At 46.7% G+C, this 22,328-nt stretch overlaps 1 protein-coding gene across 4 annotated transcripts in view; it reads left to right on the top strand.

Moving 5' to 3' along the window:
- SLC23A2 (solute carrier family 23 member 2) overlaps window positions 1-21,721 on the top strand; it is a 151,330-nt gene extending 129,609 nt beyond the window's left edge. For all 4 annotated transcript variants that reach the window (XM_050745213.1, XM_050745214.1, XM_050745215.1 and 1 more), the window contains 6 exons: window positions 3,534-3,681; window positions 5,728-5,833; window positions 10,614-10,743; window positions 11,443-11,580; window positions 14,750-14,845; window positions 16,908-21,721. In XM_050745213.1, the coding sequence (XP_050601170.1) occupies window positions 3,534-3,681; window positions 5,728-5,833; window positions 10,614-10,743; window positions 11,443-11,580; window positions 14,750-14,845; window positions 16,908-17,140 (851 nt within the window). In that variant the 3' untranslated portion in view covers window positions 17,141-21,721. The remainder of the gene's footprint in view (window positions 1-3,533; window positions 3,682-5,727; window positions 5,834-10,613; window positions 10,744-11,442; window positions 11,581-14,749; window positions 14,846-16,907) is intronic.
- Window positions 21,722-22,328: the final 607 nt, after the last annotated feature.

Here is a 22,328-nt window from a genome sequence, read left to right as displayed (position 1 = left end):
AGGATTTGAGGGCAGCTGTTTAGATAGGCAAGTATAGAGCTGCTTGGTCCCAGAGCTGCCAAAGTGGAAAGACGTGAGTGGGAACAACCTGGGGATTAGCAAGCAACCTGCTCAAGCATGATGGAATTTATATAATCTCTTAATGGGCAGCCATAATCTTTTAAATTTGGCCACAGCTGTAGAGGTAAGTTGATAGTCACTAGTGGCCAAAAGCTGCATCTTAATTTGAGTGTTGTGTAACTCTTGGGGGTGTGAATGCATTCCCTAGCTGGGGTGTCACCTGGACTGGTAGCTAGCCCTGTCTAGGTGATCCCAGTGGTTGTTACCCACTTGGTTCCATTGTGAAGACTCTAGTCCCAGCGTTTGGGTTTTTATTAGAATTGGGGCCTGAGCTTAGTCAGGTTCAGCCCACTTCTTTCCCTGTTTAACCATCTTACTTTCATTTTTTATAATGACAAGGAGAAAAAGAGAGAAGCCAAGAACTTTAAGGTTGGGTTAAAGAGGACTGCTCTGAGCATGTTGAATGATGAGTGTTGGCTGTTCTTTTTGTTCTTAATACACTTAGGAAAGCTTTAAAAAGTTTCGTCTTTCAGGCGGGACACGGTGGCTCATGCCTGTAACACCAGCACTTTGGGAGGCCGAGGCGGGAGGATCACCTGAGGTCAGGAGTTCAAGACCAGCCTGGCCAACATGGTGAAACCCCATCTCTACAAAAATACAAAAATCAGCCAGGCATGATGGCGGGTGCCCGTAATTCCAGCTACTTGGGAGGCTGAGGCGGGAGAATCGCTTGAATCTGGGAGGTGGAGGTTGTAGTGAGTCGAGATCGCACCACTGCACTTCACCCTGGGAGATAGAGCAAGACTGTCTCAAAAAAAAAAAAAAAAAAAAAATATTATCTTTCTAAAATAACTTTCTATCAGATGGTATGGTTTAAGTATGCACTTATACAGACCTGTTCTTTCTCCAAGAAAGAATGTGCATGGCTCATAAACATACCTATAGTCTGAGATAAAATGAAATTACAATTAGTTGATGAGGCAGTCAGGGCAAGGAGTGGGGGGAGGCGGGGGTGGCGGGTGGGTAGAAGCACCCACAGCACTTACACGGTGGTCTTCTGCTTGTGTGGGCAACTCCCAAGGTGGGTGCCAGTGGGAACACAAGCTGGGCTGTCCAGGAAGGGCAGCTGTACAGGTGCTGGGGCCAAAGGGAGTTCACTAGGACCCAAGGGGCCCTGCACAGGAAGGCAAAACTTAGAGCATCTGAGGTTGTGCTGGCCATGAGCGAGCACGTAGGGCTCCTGGCCTGCTGAGGGCTGGTGCGGTACCAGAGCTCCACTAGCTAGAAGGCCACCCCCAGGGATATAGTCGTACTACTCTGTACATATGTAGTGCTCTCCAGTGCTTTGTCTCAGTCCGGAGAGAGGCTTTCGAATACCTGAGCCGTACTTTTCAGTGTTTAGTACACTAGGCATAATCTGGACTCATAATCTGTAATATAGATACCTGGAGCAAAATGTCAACAGTGCTGAGGTTGAGAAGCCCTGCTGTCAAGTAACAAACTAAATGGAAGTTTCTTGGTAAAAGGAGATATGAAATAACAGATTCAAGATAGAAGGCTGGAAGTCAACAGGGTCTTTAAGAAAAAAATATATATATAGATATAGATCCAAAGGAAAAAGGATCAAAATAAGAATCCCCCCTCAAAATCAAGACACTAAACTGTAACCAGAATGCTACAACAATAACATAACAGTATAAAAGATAATTTAGAAAAAGCAAAATGTTGCTTGGTATCGAAGGCCTCTGAACAAGGAAAATCCATTCCAAATTAACCTGGAGCTGATATGTTGAGCAGGCCTCTTGCTGGTGGCATAGGGTGTGTCGAGCCCCGTCCATCAACCTGTGTACTTTGTACCCCTGACCAAGGGCCGCCTCTGCATCCCCTGGCTGCTCCCACAGAGTGAACCAGCCCGAGGCAGGAGCAGTTCTGCCCTTAACCACACTCCAGGCTTATTCTGCACGTCTGACTTTGTATCCTTTCTCTTCCCAATCCAGTGGTTGCTCTAGGCTACCTACAACACAGGCCAAACCCCTGAGATGGCTTAGATGGCTTTTGGAACCCTTCCCGAACTTGCCTCCTGTCCCATGCTCTGCATGAGAGCTTTGCATCCACCAGAACACCTTCTTTCAAACCTCACCCCCCCGACCCTCCCCATCCCTGGAGGGGCACCTCCATTCCCCCTCCCTCAGATCCTTCGCTGGCCAGGGCCTCACTTTGCCTTTTCCTGACCTCCTCACTGGTGTTCCTTGTGACCCAGCTCGGCTTGCATCCACTTTTGAAGTTGAGCCATGGCCCTCTCCCCGGATCTTTTGGAGTGTCGTGTGCCCCCAGCTACATTGTTGGCTCCTGCGTGAGAGACCATGTTTTAGCCATCGTTCTTTTTCCACTGTGCTTTCTCCTCAGTGGGTGTATTATAACTAATGCTTCAAGTAAAGAAGGGCTACTCCTTTATCAAAGGAATCTATTCATTCTCACACTGAAAGAGACCCATGCTGTTTTTATTAAATAAGATCTATGGCTTTCAAGTCCAAATAAATATACTTGTAAAGAAAAACATATCTAATGAGGGATTAAGTAAATGCCTCACTTTGCTTTCTGAAACTATTTAATTTCATAACTTGGTTTATGATTTAAAAATAAGGTTCTGGTATTATAGTAGAGAAGGACTATCCATACATTATGGATGTTTTACTGTTGGGATTTAAATTTAGCTGGTGATTTCTCACTGCTTTTTCACTTGATGCCCTCCCCTGGGGAAGGCCACTGCTGCTTTGTACCCTGCTCTGTGCAGCAGGGTTGTAAATCCCTCATGCAAATTTCCCAACACGGCAGGCCACTTTCAGTTGTTATTTAGTAGACGCCGAGTGTGGCTTGGAAGCAGGAAAGAGAAGTTACAGCCTCTTCCAGCCCAGCGTTCTTCCTGTTTTTGTTTTTGTTTTTTTTTTTTGAGATGGAGTCTTGCTCTATCACCTAGGCTGGAGTGCAGTGGCGCAGTGTTGGCTCACTGCAACCTCTGCCTCCTGGGTTCAAGTGATTCTCCTGCCTCAGCCTCCCTAATAGTTGGGATTACAGGCACGCGCCACCTCACCTGGCTAATTTTTGTATTTTTAGTAGAAATGGGGTTTCACCATGTTGGCCAGGCTGATCTCGAACTCCTGACCTTGTGATCTGCCTGCCTTGGCCTCCCAGAGTGCTGGGATTACAGGCATGAGTCACCGCGCCCAGTCACGATGTCTTCTTTTAATTAAAGACACAGTGTGGATCAGTCTTCATTATGGCCCTCTTCATCTAACTTAGCAACTGTCCCAGGCCTCTGGTGCTTAAGATTTTAAAATGAACAGTTTCCACCAGCTCGAGAATCTGAGTGGATCTTGTAGAGTCTTGCAGCATTCAGAAGGACTTTGGTTAACTGGTCCTGGTCACTTTGGCCTGCTTCTCTAGGAGCATTCATGGTTGTTTTCCTCCCACAGTTCAGTGGGGACTGCCCACCGTGTCTGCGGCTGGTGTCATTGGCATGCTCAGCGCGGTGGTCGCCAGCATCATCGAGTCTATTGGTGACTACTACGCCTGTGCACGGCTGTCCTGTGCCCCACCACCCCCCATCCACGCAATAAACAGGTATGTTCCTGAGAAGGCGAGTTCCTGATTGGTCCCAGCACCTTGTTTCTTTGTTGTTAGGTTCAGATTACCTTGAAGACAAAGCCAAGAGTTTCAGCACAGCCCAGCCAAGCAGCAGGACTCTCATGACTGTTTGACACATTATTGCCCTTGTTCACTTTCATCTTCCTCGTCCATGACGTGGAACAGAATTCCTACCCTTCCTTAACTGCAGTGACATCAAATAACACACTCTCTGCGAAACCACTGTAAGCCTTAAATTCAAAAACCACACGCCAAGCACCATACTTGTTCTTTGCTGTGTGTGTGTGTGTGTGTCATTTGGAGAGACAGATAGGTAAAATCAGTGTAGCTCTATGTGTATATATATATGTGTGTGTGTGTGTGTATATATATACACACACACACACACACACACACACACACACAGAGAGAGAGCGCGTGCTACTTTGAGTTTCTGTTATCTTGCTTTTCCAACTGTTCTTTTTTTTTTTTTTTTTTTTTTACACAAACTGAAATTTTTCTTGCGAGCAAAACAAGCTCTTCACTGTTTACAGGTTTTTTTTTTTGTTTCTTTTTGTTTTTAATTAAAAAAGACCCAGGGTCTCACTCTGTTGCCCAGGCTGCAGTGCAGTGGCTGTTCACAGGCACAGTCATAATGCACCACATGCTCGAACTCCTGGGCTCAAGCAATCCTCCCCCCTCAGCACCCTGAGTAGCTGAGACTGCAGGTGTGCACCACCATATTTGGCTATACAGCACTATTTCTACGTCGCAAAAATTACCTGTTTTTTTCCCCTGTGTTTCCCCACCCAATCTTGGCTGCCACAATCAGACAGACAGAAAGCAAAAGGATATCATTTTCTCTCCCCTGTAGTGGAAACCTTAGCAGCAGGCAGTAGTAACTGCTCCAAGTCTGTCAATTAGATACATTCCAACTGTCCCCAAGGGTAAGCACTGTGTAATCTATGCTTGGTTACAGTTTATATAAACAGGGACAGGGATAGCAGAAATGAATGAAATCTGGGGGATCTAGGGTTTATGAACTATGGGGTTTATGATCTCAAAACATTTGGTCTTTAGCTTTTGGAAGTTGTTAGATAATTGCCCCTGAGGAGTCTGCAGAGAAAAGAAAACAGCCCAAATCCTCTTCTGTTCTCCAGCCAGCTCTGCCACCCCAGAAGGGACTGTGTGTGATGAGATCAATGGACTGGGCCTTGGCTCTGTTAGAGGGTTTTCAGTCCTAATATCCACATCTTTCTCTAGTGGAGCTGCTGCATATGATTAAATACCTGTATATCAATATGTTTAAAAGTGTCAGTACTTGTGAAATTATAAACCATTTCCTTCCTGATGAGACTGGATTTTAACAGTAAAGGATCACATCAATGTTTTATTTCCATAGACGGCCCATGTTTGTCTTGATGGCTTTATTTTCTGGCTAAAATCCTTTGCTTTCATTTGCAGTGATTTTAAAAACACTCGAATCTAACGTGTGATTTAGAGGGATACTTCTCAAAATGGAATGAGCTTTGGGGGTTCTATTAAAATGCAGATTCTGGCCGGGCGCAGTGGCTCACGCCTGTAATCCCAACACTTTGGGAGGCTGAGGCAGGCGGATCACCCTGAGGTCAGGAATTCCAGACCAGCCTGGCCAACATGGTGAAACCCCGTCTCTACTAAAAATACAAAAATTAGCCAGGCATGGTGGTGCAAACCTGTAATCCCAGCTACTTGGGAGGCAGGAGAATCTCTTGAACCCAGGAGGTGGAGATTGTAGTGAGCCGAGGTTGCGTCACTGCATTCCAGCCTAGGTGACAGAGATACTCTTAAAAAAAAAAAAAAAAAAAAATGGAGATTCTTTTTTGCTTCAGCAGGTCTGGGGTGGGGTCTGAGATTGTATTTTTAATCCCCCTCCCAGGAGATGTGGAAGCTGCAGGCTCTGGACCACATTTTTGGATTGCAGATGTGTAGAGGCTATTTCAGAATGAATGCATTATCCCATTGAATGAATGTTTTTCTTTCCTCCATTTCTTTACATTTTAGGGGAATTTTCGTGGAAGGCCTCTCCTGTGTTCTTGATGGCATATTTGGTACTGGGAATGGCTCTACTTCATCCAGTCCCAACATTGGAGTTTTGGGAATTACAAAGGTACACAGATTTTTCTAATTAAATGATTGGGCTTCTAAACATTCATCCATTTCATTGATCGGTCTGGCCACTGCAAGTTCCAAATGAGTGGGCCTCTGATTCTAAAAAATTATTTCTCTCCATCTCCTTTTTTTTTTTTTTAAGTGTTTATAATGCCTGTTTGGAAGTCTCTCCTCTCTTGCTGGTCCAGGTAGGGAGGCACTCCGTGCTGTCACTCCATCACGCAGTGTAGATATTTATAAAGCACCGACTCTGCCAGGCCACTGTTCGAGGCACTTGGGATACATCAGTGAATTAAAAAGTGGAGTTTACATTCTAGCAAGGGAAGATAGACAACCAACAGTCAGCATACTAAGTCCATAAATGACGCAGTATGTCAGCCAGTGACAAGCACCGGGGGAAACATGGGACAGGAAGCTTGGGGAGAGGGGGATTAGGTGTCAAATAGGGTGATCAGGTGACCTGAACACAGACCTGAAGGGTGGAGGGAGGGAGCCTGCAGATAACCTGGGGAAGAGCCTTCTAGGCTGGGGTGTGGCCAGGGCAGAGCCCTATCCTGGGAGTAGAAGGTCAGCAAGGAGGCCAGTGCGGGTCAGGGAGTCAGAGCAGGTGGGGTCTGCCAGGTAATTGAGGACCAGGTTACACAGGCAGGCAGGTAGGTAGGCAGTCACAGACTGCCTAAGTGGAAGGGGGTGCTGCAGGGAGCAGCTTGGTCTGATTTTTTTTTTTTTTTTTTTAAGGATGGCTTTGACTGCAGTGATGAGAATAGACCATGGGGGGCTGGGCAAAAGGAGAAATGGGATCTCAACTGGGAGGTGTCACTAGTTTTAAATTAAGAGATGACCCACCATTGGCCATTGTACGTTGTGAAACTAAGACCATGAAAATTGGTTCACTGTCCTCGATGGCCTCCGTCTCGCAGGTCTCCCTCACCGAGGACTTGGGGTGAGCCCAGAAACCTTCTAGAACTGGTTGACCTCTGTCAAACTGGGAGGAGGGAGTGGATTTCGAAAGAACTCTCGCTTGCCATGTAAGATTCTATAATCAGATAAAGAGAATCAGATACTAAGTTTGATTAATCTTGATTGCAAATCCAGGTGACAGGGAGCCGCCGGGCATGCACGCACATGCCTGGTTTGTTTGTTGGTTTCCCCAAGTTGGCAGGACCCTGCCAGAGCTCAGCCTCAGGTGTGCCAATGGCCCCATCTGCCTGTTGCTCCTGGTATGGGGGATGCGAGGAAAGGCTGTCTGAGGGGCACTTGCTCCAGCATCGTCCTGGGAGTCCTATTGCTGCCCATGGTGAGACGCCAGTGCTGAGCACGGGGAGATGAGGGAATGATCTCATGAGCACAGAATGGGGCCTAAGCCATGCCACTCTTTAGCCAGTTTGCTGCCATGAGCTTGCAGGCATATAACTAATCCCAAATAAGATAGCCAACCCTCTGTATCTGTGGGTTCTACCAACTTCAAGTCAAAAATATTGCTTCTGAACTAATATTGTTTGTTTCTGTACTGTTCTGCATGAGCATGTACAGACTTTTTGTTGTCATTATTCTCTGAACAATGCAGTCTGACAACGATTTACAGAACAATTACATTGTATTAAGGATTGTAAGTAATGTCGAGATGATTTAAAGTATATGGGAGGATGTTGGCTGGGTGCAGTGGCTCACACCTGTAATCCCAGCACTTTGGGAGACCAAGGTGGGCAGATCACCTGAGGTCAGGAGTTTGAGACCAGCCTGGCCAACATATAGAACCCCTGTCTCCACTAAAAACACAAAAATTAGCCAGGCATGGTGCCTGGTGCCTGTAAGCCCAGCCACTTGGGAAGCTGAGGCAGGAGAATCACTTGAACCCAGAAGACAGAGGTTGCAGTGAGCCGAGATTGTGCCATTGTGCTCCACCCTGGGTGACAGAGTGAAACTCTGACTCAAATAAATAAAAAATGAAAAAATAAAGTATATGGGAGGATGTATGTAGACTACATGCAAATACTACACCATTTTATATCAGGGAGTTGAGCATCTGTGGTTGTAGGTATCTGAGGCGGGGAGAGTGGCGGTCCTGGAACTAATTCAAGGATCCCTAGGGACAACTGTGGGAGTAAAATTGTTGTAGATGAAGGCACTCTTAGGGGAAGATGGTTTAACAAGCCTCCTCTTTCTGCACCCCTTTAAAACACATCATCATATAATGTGACCACCAAGGTAGTTTGGGAAATCATTCTTTTTATTAAAATTTGAAGGGTGCTAGCTTACTCTGACAAGTTACCTTGCCAACACTTTTTAATGAGCTGATGTATCCCAAGTGCCTAGAACAGTAGCCTGGCAGAGTGGGTGCTTCATAAATATCTACATTGCATGAAGGAATGATGGTACCTGAGGGCCTCCCTACCTGGACCAGCAAAGTCCATCATTATCATTAATTTTCATTATCGCTATTTAGCCCTTAGTTTATTTCTAGGAACAGAGCAAGTAGTATCTCGCTGACTGTCATCTCTTTGGTGGTGTCCAGAGGAAGGTCATTTCTCCTTGCTGCATTTTGCACCACCGTTGAAGACCAGAAACCCAGGATCTATTTTTCCAAGGTCCTAGAGGCAGAGCCACAGTTCAGGAGGGAGGTGCCAAGGAGATTCCAGGGAATGGACCCTGTGAGAGGGGACACAAAGGTCCTGGGGAAGTACCAGGAGGGCTGGGATTTTAGAGCTCTATCTCTGGTAGTTAGAATAAAACATAATAGGTACTTGGTCAGTATTCACTAAACAGAAGAATGGCTTAGTTGCTGCATATATTTTTGACAGCGTCAAAGGCAGATCAGTCTTCCAGATGTCACTTTCGTGTCAGATTTAGTTTCAGGTATCCCTGGGGCCAGTTTGGCCCCTTATACCTAACAGGCCTGCCTGGCCCAGCCGGGAGTCTTTGCATAGGCTCTTTCCTCTGCCTGGATGCTCTTCCACTAGCGAACTCTTACTCACCCCTCAGGACCATCTCCAACAACCCTCCCCTACTCTTCAGATGTTCTCTTCCCTGTTGCTGGGCTCCCCCAACAGCAGGAACAGCACAGCAGTGAGATTATTTGATCAAGCTTGTGACTTACTCATCTTTGCATTCACCTGCCCCAGTCTAACAAGTCACAAGCTTGATCAAATAATTACATAGTTCCTCAAAAATGTTTGCTGAAGTTGGGGCCGTTAGTAAATGAAAGCCTTCCTTATTACATAGTAACAGGCAAGCACAAGTCACTTTTGCTTGATTTGTCAGTTTGAGTGATCTTTTCCATTGCTTCCCTGCCTTCTGTGGTGTGGGGAGTCTCACGTTGGGATAATGGGACAGTGACTGAGTCCAGCTGGGCGGCTGTCTCTCATGTGCACAGCCTCAGATCAGGCTCTGATCAGGCTTAACCGGCTGACCCTGGTCCTTTGAGAGTTCTGTGCAGTGGTCACCATGTCACACACAGCTGCACCAGCCACGTGTGCCTGGTGGGCACTTTAGATGTGGCCAGTGTGCGTGAGGAATTGCATTTAAAATTTCGTCTTATTTTATTTAATTAAAATGTAAGCAACCCCCTTCTCCTCACTGGGGTCATACATAAATCCTGTGGACACTCCCCAAACACTCTAGAACCTGCTTTACCCAGTTTTACATTCTTAGGGTGTTTTCCTGGAAGAGGAAGCACAGAATAGGGGCCCATAGTGCAGGATTCTTGAGCCCGATGCCAGCACCACCTCCCACTGTCCGGGTGACAGCAGGCTAGACAGAAGCTGCTTCGAGGCAGAGATCAGGAGTAGCAGATACACGCCCTACGTGGTGCTGTGGGAGCCTGTAATGGGAGAATAGTCCTGGAGTCAGGATGCTTTTCAGAGGAGCATTTGGGTGATGTTTAAAACGATGCGTCTGGGATCTGGCTAGGAGGGGGCCACAGGGAAGGGTGTCCAGGTAGACAGGCCAAGGCCTGCCTGGCTTGCTTGGAAAGAGCCTCAGAAGTGGGCTTTATTTCATGAGTACCAGAGGATGCAGGCAGAGGACCAACCTCCCCAATTCCATGTGTTAGAAAGGTCACCCCGTGGCAGCATGGATGGGTGCAGGAAAGGCCAGAGGCAGCAGGCCCATGTGGGCGGCTCTCAGGTGGCATTGCGTGCCAGCTACCATTCAGGCAGTTTTATGCAGGTCCTGTTTAATCCTCAAAACAAAACCACGAGGCTTGTGCATGACTGAGATGAAGATCCTGAGACTCTAGAGGATATGGGACTGCCCGACCATACAGTTAAACGCGGGCTGGGAGAAGAGCCCGCCGTCAGGCTCCAGATGTCCTCACCTGTAGCCCCTTCTCTTTTCCACCTCTCACAGGAAGGGCGCCATGAGGAGAGGAGGTTCCAGACATGTCTGGGGGTTTGGTCTGATTTCCGGTGTGGGGAAGTTGGCATTGAGGCTGAAGCGCTTCAGGGAAAGTTGCCTTGGTGACGTGTGGTGCCGGGAACCCAGGGGATAGGCAGGGAAAACTGTGGCCTTTGCATTTGAGACACAGAGGGCCATCCCAACCCATGACTGTGCCAGGGCGGTAGACCCCAGGGGCTTGAGTGCAGGGAGTGTCACCAAGGCGTGGAGATGCAGAGGGCGACCCTCAGGGTCCCCATAGTGGAGGTGAGAAGAGTGGGCTGAGGAGGAGGGGAAGGTAGCGAGCCAGGCCATGGGTATCTCCGGTCTGTGTTCTTTAGTAACTCCTGGTGATTTTGCATGGAGATCAGTCCCTGTTTCCCGGTCTCCCGTGTGTCCTGCAGGTCGGCAGCCGCCGCGTGATACAGTGTGGAGCAGCCCTCATGCTCGCCCTGGGCATGATCGGGAAGTTCAGTGCCCTCTTTGCGTCCCTTCCAGATCCTGTGCTGGGAGCCCTGTTCTGCACGCTCTTTGGTAAGACTCCCCTCTCTGGCTTTTTGCTTTACTTTTCCAAATTTTTAATAGGGATCATGGTGTTTTTGCTGACTCCCTTCAGTAAGAAGGTAATGATAAATTTCTGTTTTAAAATACAAAGGATATGCCTTCAAAAAATGAAAAATTTTATCACTCTCTGAGTTGAAGTTATATTAAAGATGGAACCAACAGTAAGATGTAATTGTGCTATGAACATTTAGATTAAATTTAATCTCTTTAGTATTTCTGGCCAGTTTAACTCAAATACCATCCCTCTGAATGGGCCACTTAAAACTGACCATTTTTACAGTGGGACTCTGGATTTGATCTCTGCGCCATTTCGCTGTAATAACCAGAGACATGCACCAGATATCTGGGTAGGTCTCCTTGTTTAATCACAATGTGTGTGTAGAGAGGGAACCAATGTCCTTAGTTTTCTATTTGACAAACAAAATGCCATGTGGTGTTTATGCTCCTATATAAGCCTAAATAGTGCTTAGGCTGAGGGTCATTTTGCTCAGAGCCTGGGGTGGCCACAGTCTGACCCCACACATCCCCCTTCCTGTCCCTGCACTGGTCTCATTGGTTTTTGCTGGACAGAGAAGGGGTGCCAGGGAGCCTGCCCTCACCTGCCCTGAGCAGTGGGCTATCTGCGCTGCAGTGGTGCTAGAGCTTGTGGTCTGGTTTGTTTTTCTCTAGGAATGATCACAGCTGTTGGCCTCTCTAACCTGCAGTTCATTGATTTAAATTCTTCCCGGAACCTCTTTGTGCTTGGATTTTCGATCTTCTTTGGGCTCGTCCTTCCAAGTTACCTAAGACAGAACCCTCTGGTCACAGGTAAGGAAATGGGCTTTACATCTTGGAGTGGGAGCTGGAACCACAGCCACCAGTCCACACGCAGCTCTTTGCCCATTGGAGAGGACTTTGGGCCTCCAGGAACTGTGGTGCAGATGCGTCTGTGGATCTCTCTTGAATCTCACTTTTCGGCAGTTACCTGGAAGCCCTGTGGGCTTCCCACTGGTGTGTACACGTGACAGTCATGGATTCTGAGGTCTCTTTTTCACTGGGACCCTCTCCTTTGAGACAACACCTCTCTCTAAATCCTTTTGATTTCATTAGTCTATCTTAATAGACTAATGCTCCATTAAGATATTTTTTTTGAAACTCAACTTCATAGACTTTGAACACATTATTCTATAATTTTATATCCATCCTATTAAATCCTCAGAGCAAAATCACGTGGCTTGTGCATTCAAGATTAACCTTTTTAACTCCTCCTTTTGTTTTAATACTGCAATGTCGTGAAGAATGTAGAAAGGAGGAACCATCTCAAGACACAGCCATTGCTACTGGTAATATCTTAGCCAGTGCAGAATTGAGGAGCATTTGTTTATACAGATATTTTTTGTGGGTGAAATTCACATAGCAAAATTAACCACTTCAAGCAGTTCAGTGGCATCTAGTACAGTGTTGTATAGCCATCACCTCTGTCCAGTTTCCAAAACATTTCATCACCCCAAAATAAAACCTCAAACTCATTAAGCAGTAAATCCCCATCACCCCCTGCTCCCATCCCCCGGCAGCCACCAGTATGCTTTCTCTTTCTATGGATTCACAGTCTATTCTAGGTATAGTCATAATATGTGGCTTTTTATGTCTGGCTTCCTTCACTTAGCATGTTTTCAAGATTCATCCATGTAGCATGTAGCAGTACTTCATTCCTTTTTTTGAGATGGAGTCTCACTTTGTTGCTCAGGCTGGAGTGCAGGCCTGGGCGTGATCTCAGCTCACTGCAACCTCCACCTCCTGGGTTCAAGCGATTCTCATGCCTCAGCCTCCCAAGCAGCTGGGATAATAGGCACCCACCACCACACCCAGCCAATTTTTGTATTTTTAGTAGAGATGGGGTTTTACCATGTTGGCCAGGCTAGTCTCGAGCTCCTGACCTAAAGTGATCCACCTGCCTCGGCCTCCCAAAGTGTTGGGATTACAGGCATGAGCCACTGTGCATGGCCTCATTCCTTTTTTATGACTAGATAATATTCTACCATGTGTATATACCATAATTTGTTTATCCATTCACCCACTGATGGACATTTGGGTTGTCTCTGGCCTTTGGCTATTGTGAATATTGATGTGCAAGTACAGTCAGTTATCATTATTCATGAAGTTATGTTCCGTAGAGTTGCCACAGGCAGTATTAGCAAATGTTGAACCATTGCTGGGGAAACACAGCCAGCAATGCCACAGCTCCTGTCTGGATGGATCTTCTGTAACATACACCACAGCCACCTAATGTGTAGGAACATCAGGGAGCACTTCACACCACTTGGTGGACATTTTAAACAGTGAGATCACCAACGGAAAGCACACGGTATGACAGACATGGCACTACATAGTCCGCAAAAAGGACTCTTGTTTACGGGATGAGACCAGAACAAGGCAGAGCGTCACCTTGTTTGACATCAGCCAGGAATGTGTGTGGCATGGCTCAGATTTTTCACGGCTCTGTATACCCATGAAGGCACCAAGGGTATTCATTTTGGGTTTACAAATAAATTTTAGTGTATAGGCAATTTCACAAACACGTAATTCACAAATAATCAGTGTGGGCCATATTTGAGTATTTGTTTTCATTTTTCCTGGGTATATACCTAAGAGTGGAATAATTGTTGGGTCATGTGGTAATTCTATTTTTAACCTTTTGAGGAACCACCAAACATTTTCATGGCGGCTGCACCATTTTACTCTCCTATTAGCCATGTAGGAGGGTTCCTGTTTCTCCACATCCTCACCAATGCCTATGATTTTCTGTTGAGGATCATTCTGTCTTCAATGTGGAAACTGTGTGGATAAACGAGATTCTTGCTGCTTTTTACATTTAATATGTCATACTCGGGGCCAGGCACGGTGGCTCACGCCTGTAATCCCAGCACTTTGGGAGGCCGAGGCGGGCAGATCACGAGGTCAGGAGATCGAGACCATCGTGGCTAACATGGTGAAACCCTGTCTCTACTAAAAATAAAAAAAAAATTAGCCGGGCACAGTGGTGCGCACCTGTAGTCCCAGCTACTGGGGAGTCTGAGGCAGGAGAATGGCGTGAACCCGGGAGGTGGAGCTTGCAGTGAGCCGAGACGGCGCCACTGCACTCCGGCCTGGGCGACAGAGCGAGAATCCATCTCGAAAAAAAAAATCATATTCATGGGAGGACATCTTTTTTTTTTTTTTTTTTTTTTTTTTGAGACGGAGTCTCGCTCTATCGCCCAGGCTGGAGTGCAGTGGCCGGATCTCAGCTCACTGCAAGCTCCGCCTCCCGGGTTCACGCCATTCTCCTGCCTCAGCCTCCTGAGTAGCTGGGACTACAGGCGCCCGCCACCTCGCCCGGCAAGTTTTTTTTTTTTTTTTTTTGGCCGGGCGCGGTGGCTCAAGCCTATAATCCCAGCACTTTGGGAGGCCGAGACGGGTGGATCACGAGGTCAGGAGATCAAGATCATCCTGGCTAAAACGGTGAGCACATCTTTATAAATCCAGTTGCTCCTGATTAAAAGCAGCTGAGCACTAACTGGTAACCCAGGATACTGAAAAGTCTTGTATGATTGTACGTACCAGAAATATTTTTTGTCATCTTATTATTCACTTTGTAATTTTTTTCTCAGCCTTATGACTACCATTTTCTTTTTATTTTGAATTTTTTTAATCCACCGACTACACCCCTGTGGCTTCACAGTTCGTTGTAGGGTGAACGCCACTTTTAGATTCACCTTCTATGCACCACTGTTGGGAATTCTTCTTATGAAGATACCTTTGGATTGTTGTTGAAAGTGTTCATCGTAGTTTAAAACATTACCAGCAAAAATTCATCTACACGTGCACAACTAAGAAATTTACACTTTCCTTTACTGCTTTGATTGGCGGAGTTCTTCCCACATCATTGTCCCCTTCCCAAGTCAAGGGCAGGCTCACCGCTGCCATGGCACTGACCTCTATGGCTGTGTTCTCTTTCTAGGGATAACAGGAATCGATCAAGTCTTGAACGTCCTTCTCACAACTGCTATGTTTGTAGGGGGCTGTGTGGCTTTTATCCTGGATAACACCATCCCAGGTATGTGGTATATATCAAACACACTTTTTTTTTTTTTTTTTTAAACATATATGTTACTTTTTTGCCAAATAGAAATGGAAAACGGGAAGAGTCAGTGAGTTCAAAGCCATCACTAATTATAACTGTTTTCTAAAACAGTTGCGATGGCACTCCCAGCCTCTGCGTATGGATCAGTTTTTTGCTAAATAAACTGATTAATTTTGTTTCTCCTGAAGGACTTTTGGGAGGCAGCAGGTGAGTTTGCTGCGTGTGGTGAGATGGCAGTGGGATGGGTACAGGCCAGGTTCCTGCCCCCCTGCACAGCCTGTGCCAGAGGCCCTGCAGTGTGGCTTTCGTCTGATCTGAGAGAGGTGGGCACAGCCTGCAGCACTTCTACCTGGGGAGACTGTCCTTTAAATGAGTTGTTACTAAGGTGGGCTTCCAACCAACTAAAACCAAAAGGCAGTAGAAGACCAGGGGCAAAGGCTGAGATCAGGGGTCTAAGATCATTGACAAGAGATGCCTGGAAGCAGCTGCCTCTCCAGTACCCATGATCCCTGTTTATGGATACATCTGTGCTGAGCTTGGGGTGGCAGACGAGGATGTTATGTGGGTCCTGCCTTGGAGGTGGCTGCTGTGGACCACTGTAAAGTGCTGCCATGGACATACTGGCAGATTTCCCTGCCTTCAAGGAAGGGTGATACTTATTCTTAGGCTTGAAGGTTTTGTTGACATTTTCCCCTTGAAACAACAAATAAAAATAAAAATCTCCAAAAAATAACTTCAATCAAGAGATTGCTGGGGAAACCAAGGCAGAAGGAATCACACACATGAATAGATGGAAGGCACTGGATTTAAGAGAGTCCATAACGACTACCCTCTTTCTGTCCTAAGCCAGAGGGAATTGAGAGAGGGGTGCAACAGTCAGGCTGATGGAAATTAAAGTCAGCTTTATTTCTGAAATACTAATGAGAGAGCAGAGCTTAGATATAAAAAAAAACATGAGCTTCCTTGCTGAGCCCTGTGTGCTCAGAGCTTTCTCCCTGACCCATCTGTCAGGGTGCAGAGTGGCCAGGAGTGTCCAACTGGTGGATATTCATCCCCATGGAAGCACGACAGATACATGACCTGTGTGTCCCCCACAGCACCAGACACACTAAAATGGAGCAAAGCAGCATGAAGTGTGGGTCTGTCTGGATGGGGGGTGAGTGTGCAGTGACTGGTTGATGAAGGCATAGTGTGATACAATAAAGACTTAGCCCTGTTTTGCAAACTCAGATTTGCATTTTAAAGAGGGTTTTTTTTTTTTTTAACTCAGATTTACATTTTAGAGAGTTTTTTTGTGTGTTTTGTTGTTGTTTGTTTTGTTTTGTTTTTAAGACAGAGTCTTGCTCTGTTGTCCAGGCTAGAGTGCAATGGCATGATCTCAGCTCACTGCAATCTCTGCCTCTCAGGTTCAAGCGATTCTCCTGTCTCAGCCTCCTGAGTAGTTAAGATTACAGGCGTGCACCACCACGCCCAGCTAATTTTTGTATTTTGAGTAGGGACGGGGTTTCACCATGTTGGCTAGGCTGGTCCAAACTCCTGGCCTCATGTGATCCTCTCACCTCAGCCTCCCAAAGTGCTTGGATTACAGGTGTGAGCCACCACCCCTGGCCTAGAGAGGTAGTTTTTGAACAGACTTAGGGCAGGAGGTGCTGAGCCGGAAGACTAGGTAACCAGTTGGGAGACCAATAGAATGAACCAGGAAAGCAATAACATGGCCTGGGCTGGACCCTAACAGTGATAATTGAGAATATGGGTCACACAGAAGAATAGGGAGGTCGGAAGACCATTAGGTGATTGCTTGAATGAGGGACATGGAGGGGATAGTGCTTCTTAGACTTCTGGTTTGGGCACTGGATAGCTGAGCACCTTGAACTCCGCAGGTGTTCTTTGCTGTCACCTGGGCAGGTTTGATCTGTAGGACCGTGTGTGTGTGTGTGTGTGTGTGTGTGTGTGTGTGTGTGTAACGACAGTTTCATTCTCAGTAGAGCTGCTAAACGAAGCATTCCTTTGTTTTATCTTGGGATGTGTGTGACAGGTACTCCAGAGGAAAGAGGAATCCGGAAATGGAAGAAGGGCGTGGGCAAAGGGAACAAATCACTCGACGGCATGGAGTCATACAATTTGCCATTTGGCATGAACATTATAAAAAAATACAGATGCTTCAGCTACTTACCCATCAGTCCAACCTTCGTGGGCTACACGTGGAAAGGCCTCAGGAAGAGCGACAACAGCCGGAGTTCAGACGAAGACTCCCAGGCCACGGGATAGCCTTTGCTGTGCCCTGTGGCCCGGCCGCAGTGAGGCATGTATCTGTAGTTCCTTGCTGGGTAACAAGAAGTAAAATACATGTTTGTATATCTACATTTACATTCTGCGCCCCAGAGCTAAGACAGACTGCGAATCACTTTTCTTCTGCGGGGGTGTTAGTGCCTAATACGGTGTCTCGCCTATCTCCTTATTTAAGCCCTTGACCCCTTGCCCTTTGAGTGTCCATTGCTGGCCGTGGTCACTAAGTTTGAAGTTCCAGTCCTCCCTTGGGAGTGGGCATTTAAAATCTGCAGCAATTCCTTGCTTCAGTTCCCTTCCACTGCCCGGGGCTGGCTTTCCTGTAAGCCACCTCCAGGGTCCAGTCCAAGGGCTTTCTCTCTCTCTCTCCAAAGCCCCTGGACCTGCTTCCTTGTCATTTGACCTCGTTTGTGCCCGCAGAGACCTCCTCTGACCAAGGGGCACCAGTATCCTCGCGCTGTCATGACTGACTGGCCTAGCATGATTCTGTTGTCGCTGATCTCCTGGAGGAGGAGGCTGCTGACCTGAAAACAGTGGCGTGGCTGCCCTGTGCCCAGGTCAGGCCATGGGTAAGCCCTGCACAGATGTTGAATGAACATCTGTTTGGGGCATTGGAGGGAAAAGGAAAGGACCCTGAAGCCAATATCTGATTCTTGGCTGCGCCTTCTCTTGGCCACCCTGGCCCTGACCAGGCCAGCACGTGCACACTGGCCTCTTTTCACTTCACCAGTGGCCGAGACACCCTCTCTGGCATTTATCACTATTGGCCGGTGTGATGAGTGTAGAGTGCCACCCAAGGCACCAGTCACACAAGCTGATGGGCGTCTTGGCTCTGCCGTCATGTGGATGTTATTGTCGCGCGCGTCTATAATTACAAGGTTTTATTCCTATTTAATGTTATTGACTATAGCAGATTTTGGAAATCAGTGTTTTCCATGTGACCCTTTTTCCTTGCATCTCTATTCCTTGTCCCCCACCCCACTCTTCCCACCATCAAGAAAAGAACCAGCATTTGTAAAGCTGTGGATGCCATCAGGGAAGCTTGTTGTAACGGCTTTTGAAGGCCAGTAACCATTGTTGTGGTTGTGTTTTGTATTGCTTGATACCATGAAAGTGTAAATACTGTAATGCCTAATCTATTTATCAAAACTGACTACTGGACCAGAGCCCAGAAACCATGGGTCAAGTTACACGTGAATTTGTTTTGTGAAGAAGGGAAGCTGGGGCAGGTAACATGCAGAGCCGCCACGTGGAACCGTCTGTCGGCCAGCTGGTCCCACTTTCCAGGGCTTCTGTTGAAAGTCGCTTTTGGCAATCGTGGCTTAAGGAGACTTCCTGTGGGTTGCCATGTTGCACGTCCATTAGATCTTGATTTTACAGGTGAAGGTCATGGCCAAAGGTGATGATAAAAGCAGCCAACAGGCTCCATCTCACTTAAGAGAGTTCTAATTAATAACACTAAATCCTTCCTGAGAAATGACTCCTATTGGTTTGGTTTGAAGTTTTTCAGAGAAGGAAAAAGCCTGAGATACGAAGCAGTGCCCCCGCTTCATGAGGTGGCCGCATCTTCAGTGGCCGTTGGCCTGGTCGAGCTTTGGTCAGCTGCGTGGGTGCCTGTCTCCTGTCTCCAGCGGCAGAGCATGGTTCTTGGCAGCCTGGTGTCCACACGGTGCGTTCCTGTCCCCCTCGGCCGCAGGCTGGCTCAGCTCTCCAGTGCGGCGGCGCTGTCTTCGCGGCATTGCCATGTCACTGTAGCCCCCTTCACTCCTGGAAGTTTGGGGCTTCAAGGTTTATTCTGGCAAGAACACCTTGGAGCCACTGCATTATTTTGCCAAAACCTTGCTGCAGATTAAGTAAAGAACTTAGATGCTAAATTACATCTAATTTTGTATGTTTTTTTAAATGTGTCTTTGATGCATACATTAGAAGCACACTGGCTCATGGTTTCCATCCCTCTTGCCTTGGGACGCCCTTGAGGCTGGCAGCCCTCCTGCACTGGGTTGCTCTCAGTTCCTTCTGTTTGGATTTAGCTCAACATCTCCAGTTTCTCTGCTCCGAAAAGTGGGGTAAACTGCTAAACATCCCAGAGATTTGCAATCTTCTAGCTCTCCAGGTGAGCAGAAAGACCAAATATCCAAATAAAAGCCTGAAAGCCATTGGTGATCCAGGGGCAGCTTCTCTTCAGCTTGACTGGGCGTCTTCCACTGTATAACACTCAAGGTGTGTGCTCTAGCCATCCAGAAACCCACTCCCTTCTGAAGCCCCTCCTTGGGCCGGGTTTTATCAGGAGGCTTCAACTCTGCTAACGTGTGGGGTGCCCTCTGTGGGCCTTCACACGGGGAAGGAAGCCCTACACTTTCAACTCCTGTTGGAATGAGAGTTTCCTGTTCTTATTCCACTGGGGCCAACCCGATATTCTGTCCGAGGAGGGTTAAGGGGATAGGAGGTAGGGTGCAAAGAGGGCAGCCTGACTAGATACCCCTGCTGAATCTGGTACTTTGTGCACAGCCTTGAGTGATTGGAGTCCCCTAATGACTAATAAACTCGAACATGTAACACACACACACACACACACACACACACACACACACACACCATTTTAGGAAGTGGTTCTCCTGCTGGAAAATATGCTACAGAATGAAAGTTTGTAATTGAAAGAAAAAGAACGTATTCATCTGCTTCTTGGGTTTAAGCAAACACCTGAAGGGGAGATATCGGGGGACACGATGGCCATCCGCAGTCTGCGTCATGACACTTCCCATTCACATCATTGGCCTGCATTGCTGGGGCTTTGAACCACCACCCCATACTTTGTTTTGCCTGTAGAGTGTTCTAAAATATTTTGGACGTGAATGTTCTTGCAGGCCAGTTAGTCTCCAGTTTCCACAGAGACCACCTCCTCACCACCTTCCCAGGTCACCTGCCTGGTCCCTAAAAGAAAGCATTTGTGTGGGTGATCCCAACATGAAACGTAGACAGTGTGAATACGGACAGGAGGTGATGCCATATTCACAGTGGGGGATGGGGAACCCCCACCCCTGCTTCACAGAATAATGGGAAGTGACTCTAGTCTTTGTAAGCAATTTTCATTCTCATTAGGGAGTTAAATGTAGATTCACTGATACATTTACTTTCAGAATCTGTAAGAGGATTTCAAGTGCTAACTTTTAGTTTCTTGGGATTGATCAAGGCAAGCCAGAATGAAGCATCATAGGTCCTGATGGTTTCCCGTTTTCATGGTAACAAATTCACACACAGGTTTTGCTTTATACTGTAGAATACTGACTTTCATGATGACAACTTGGTTTATGCATGAATATTGCAGTATTTCCATATAGCAAAATAACATTTCTACCCAGGATAATAGTCACAGTTTTCCAGGGAGGGAATGATATAATTTTCATGACAATGTCATGTGATGATAGAATTTCTCCATTGATGAATCTCTAGTATGTGTGTATACTTTATTTCCCATACGTATGTTTTATGACCATGAGCTAAGTTGTTATTTCTTTCATTCATGTCCCTGCTGAAATACTGGTACTAGCAACTTAAAGTTGGCAAGTCTCATCTTCAGTAATACGGATGCCATGGGAGCGGCCAGGCCAGATTGAAGGTGAATATGGAGCGATAGCAGAAGCCTCATTCCAGAACCCATCTGGCCAGAGAAGAAGTAGCATCCTGGGGGTGGCCATGCATGGGGTGTACACTCGCTACAGGCACAGGCCTGGCATGGCTGTCGCTGGACGCCAGCTGTGCACGCCCAGCCACACCTGCTGCACGCCGCATTTGTGTGCGGCTCCGGGCCTGAGCATTCACAAAACTCGCTTCTCCAGGGAGCCTCCCCTTGGCTTTAGAAAAGAGCCCAGGGACTTACGTGCTGCCTGTTGTACTCTGTCCCCTCATTACTTTTTTAGACACAGGGACTAGGACATCGACCACCCTCTGCCCCTCCTGCAGTCAAAACCTGAGTAGTGCAAGAAGGGCCACCTGATTTTGCCAGCGTTGGGGGTCTCTTTTCAGCAGCCTCACAGACATTCCCATCCTTTCTGGTTGGTGTTGACTGTGTTTCAGCGTCACTCTACCCTCCCACGTCCTTAGCATTGCTGTGCGTGTTTCCAGGCAGTTAGGACACCCTTCCCCATGTTGCCATCTTACTGACAGTTAAATGACTCTCCTTTTCTGTTCGTTAGTAACAGTCTTCATTTGACACCTTAATACATTTCTGACTGTTCTTAAAACAGTGGGGATGCCTATATTTTCCTTGAGTTTTTGTGACTGACTTTGGCTATGTATACCTTTCTGGGGTTTTGTTTTTTTTATTTTTATTTTGCATATCGAGGGTATTTGGGGTGGGGTTGTTTTTTGAGATGTGTAATTCTTTTATGGAGTTTTTAAAAAGAATTTTCATATTGTTTTTTCTAACATGGCTTCATTAAACGTTTAAGTATTTTAAAAATATGTAATATTTGGACCAGATGTTGTGAATAATAGTAGAGATAAAGCTATTTTATTCTGTATTTTTAAAACTGTTCCGTACAAATAAAAGCTCTCCTGGACACAGTTTTGCTCTTCACGTGCCTCCTTCTTGGGCTACTCTTTAAGAATAAAGGGTCGTCCCTCAGAATCTGTGGGGGATTGGTTCTGGGACTTCCTCAGATACCAAAATCCGAGGCTACTCAAGTCCCTGATATAAAATGGCATAGTAAGTCAGGCACGGGGGCTCACCCCTGTAATCTCAGCACTTTGAAAGGCCAAGGCGGGAGAATCGCTTGAGCCCAGGAATTCGAGACCAGCCTTGGCAACATAGTGAGACCCCCCCCCCGTCTCTAAAAATGCTTAGGCACACATGGTGGTGCACACTTGTGGTCCCAGCTACTTGGGAGGCTGAGGTGGGAGGGTTGCTTGAGCCCAGGAGCTCGAGGCTGCAGTGAGCCATGGTCGTACCACTGTACCCCAGGCTGGATGACAGAGTGAGACTGTCTCAAAAAAATAAAATGGTATAGTGTTTGGATATAACCTATGCATATCTTCCTGTATTCTTTAAATCATCTCTAGATGACTTACAATATCAAATACAATATAGAGGCTATGTAATAGTTGTTATACTGTATTGTTTCTATATTTACATTTTTATTGTGTTATTTTTTATTGCTTTTTATTTTCAATC

This window comes from Macaca thibetana, chromosome 10 (assembly GCF_024542745.1).
Source record: "Macaca thibetana thibetana isolate TM-01 chromosome 10, ASM2454274v1, whole genome shotgun sequence".
NCBI lineage: Eukaryota > Metazoa > Chordata > Mammalia > Primates > Cercopithecidae > Macaca > Macaca thibetana.
This window is presented reverse-complemented; position numbering and strand designations above follow the sequence as displayed.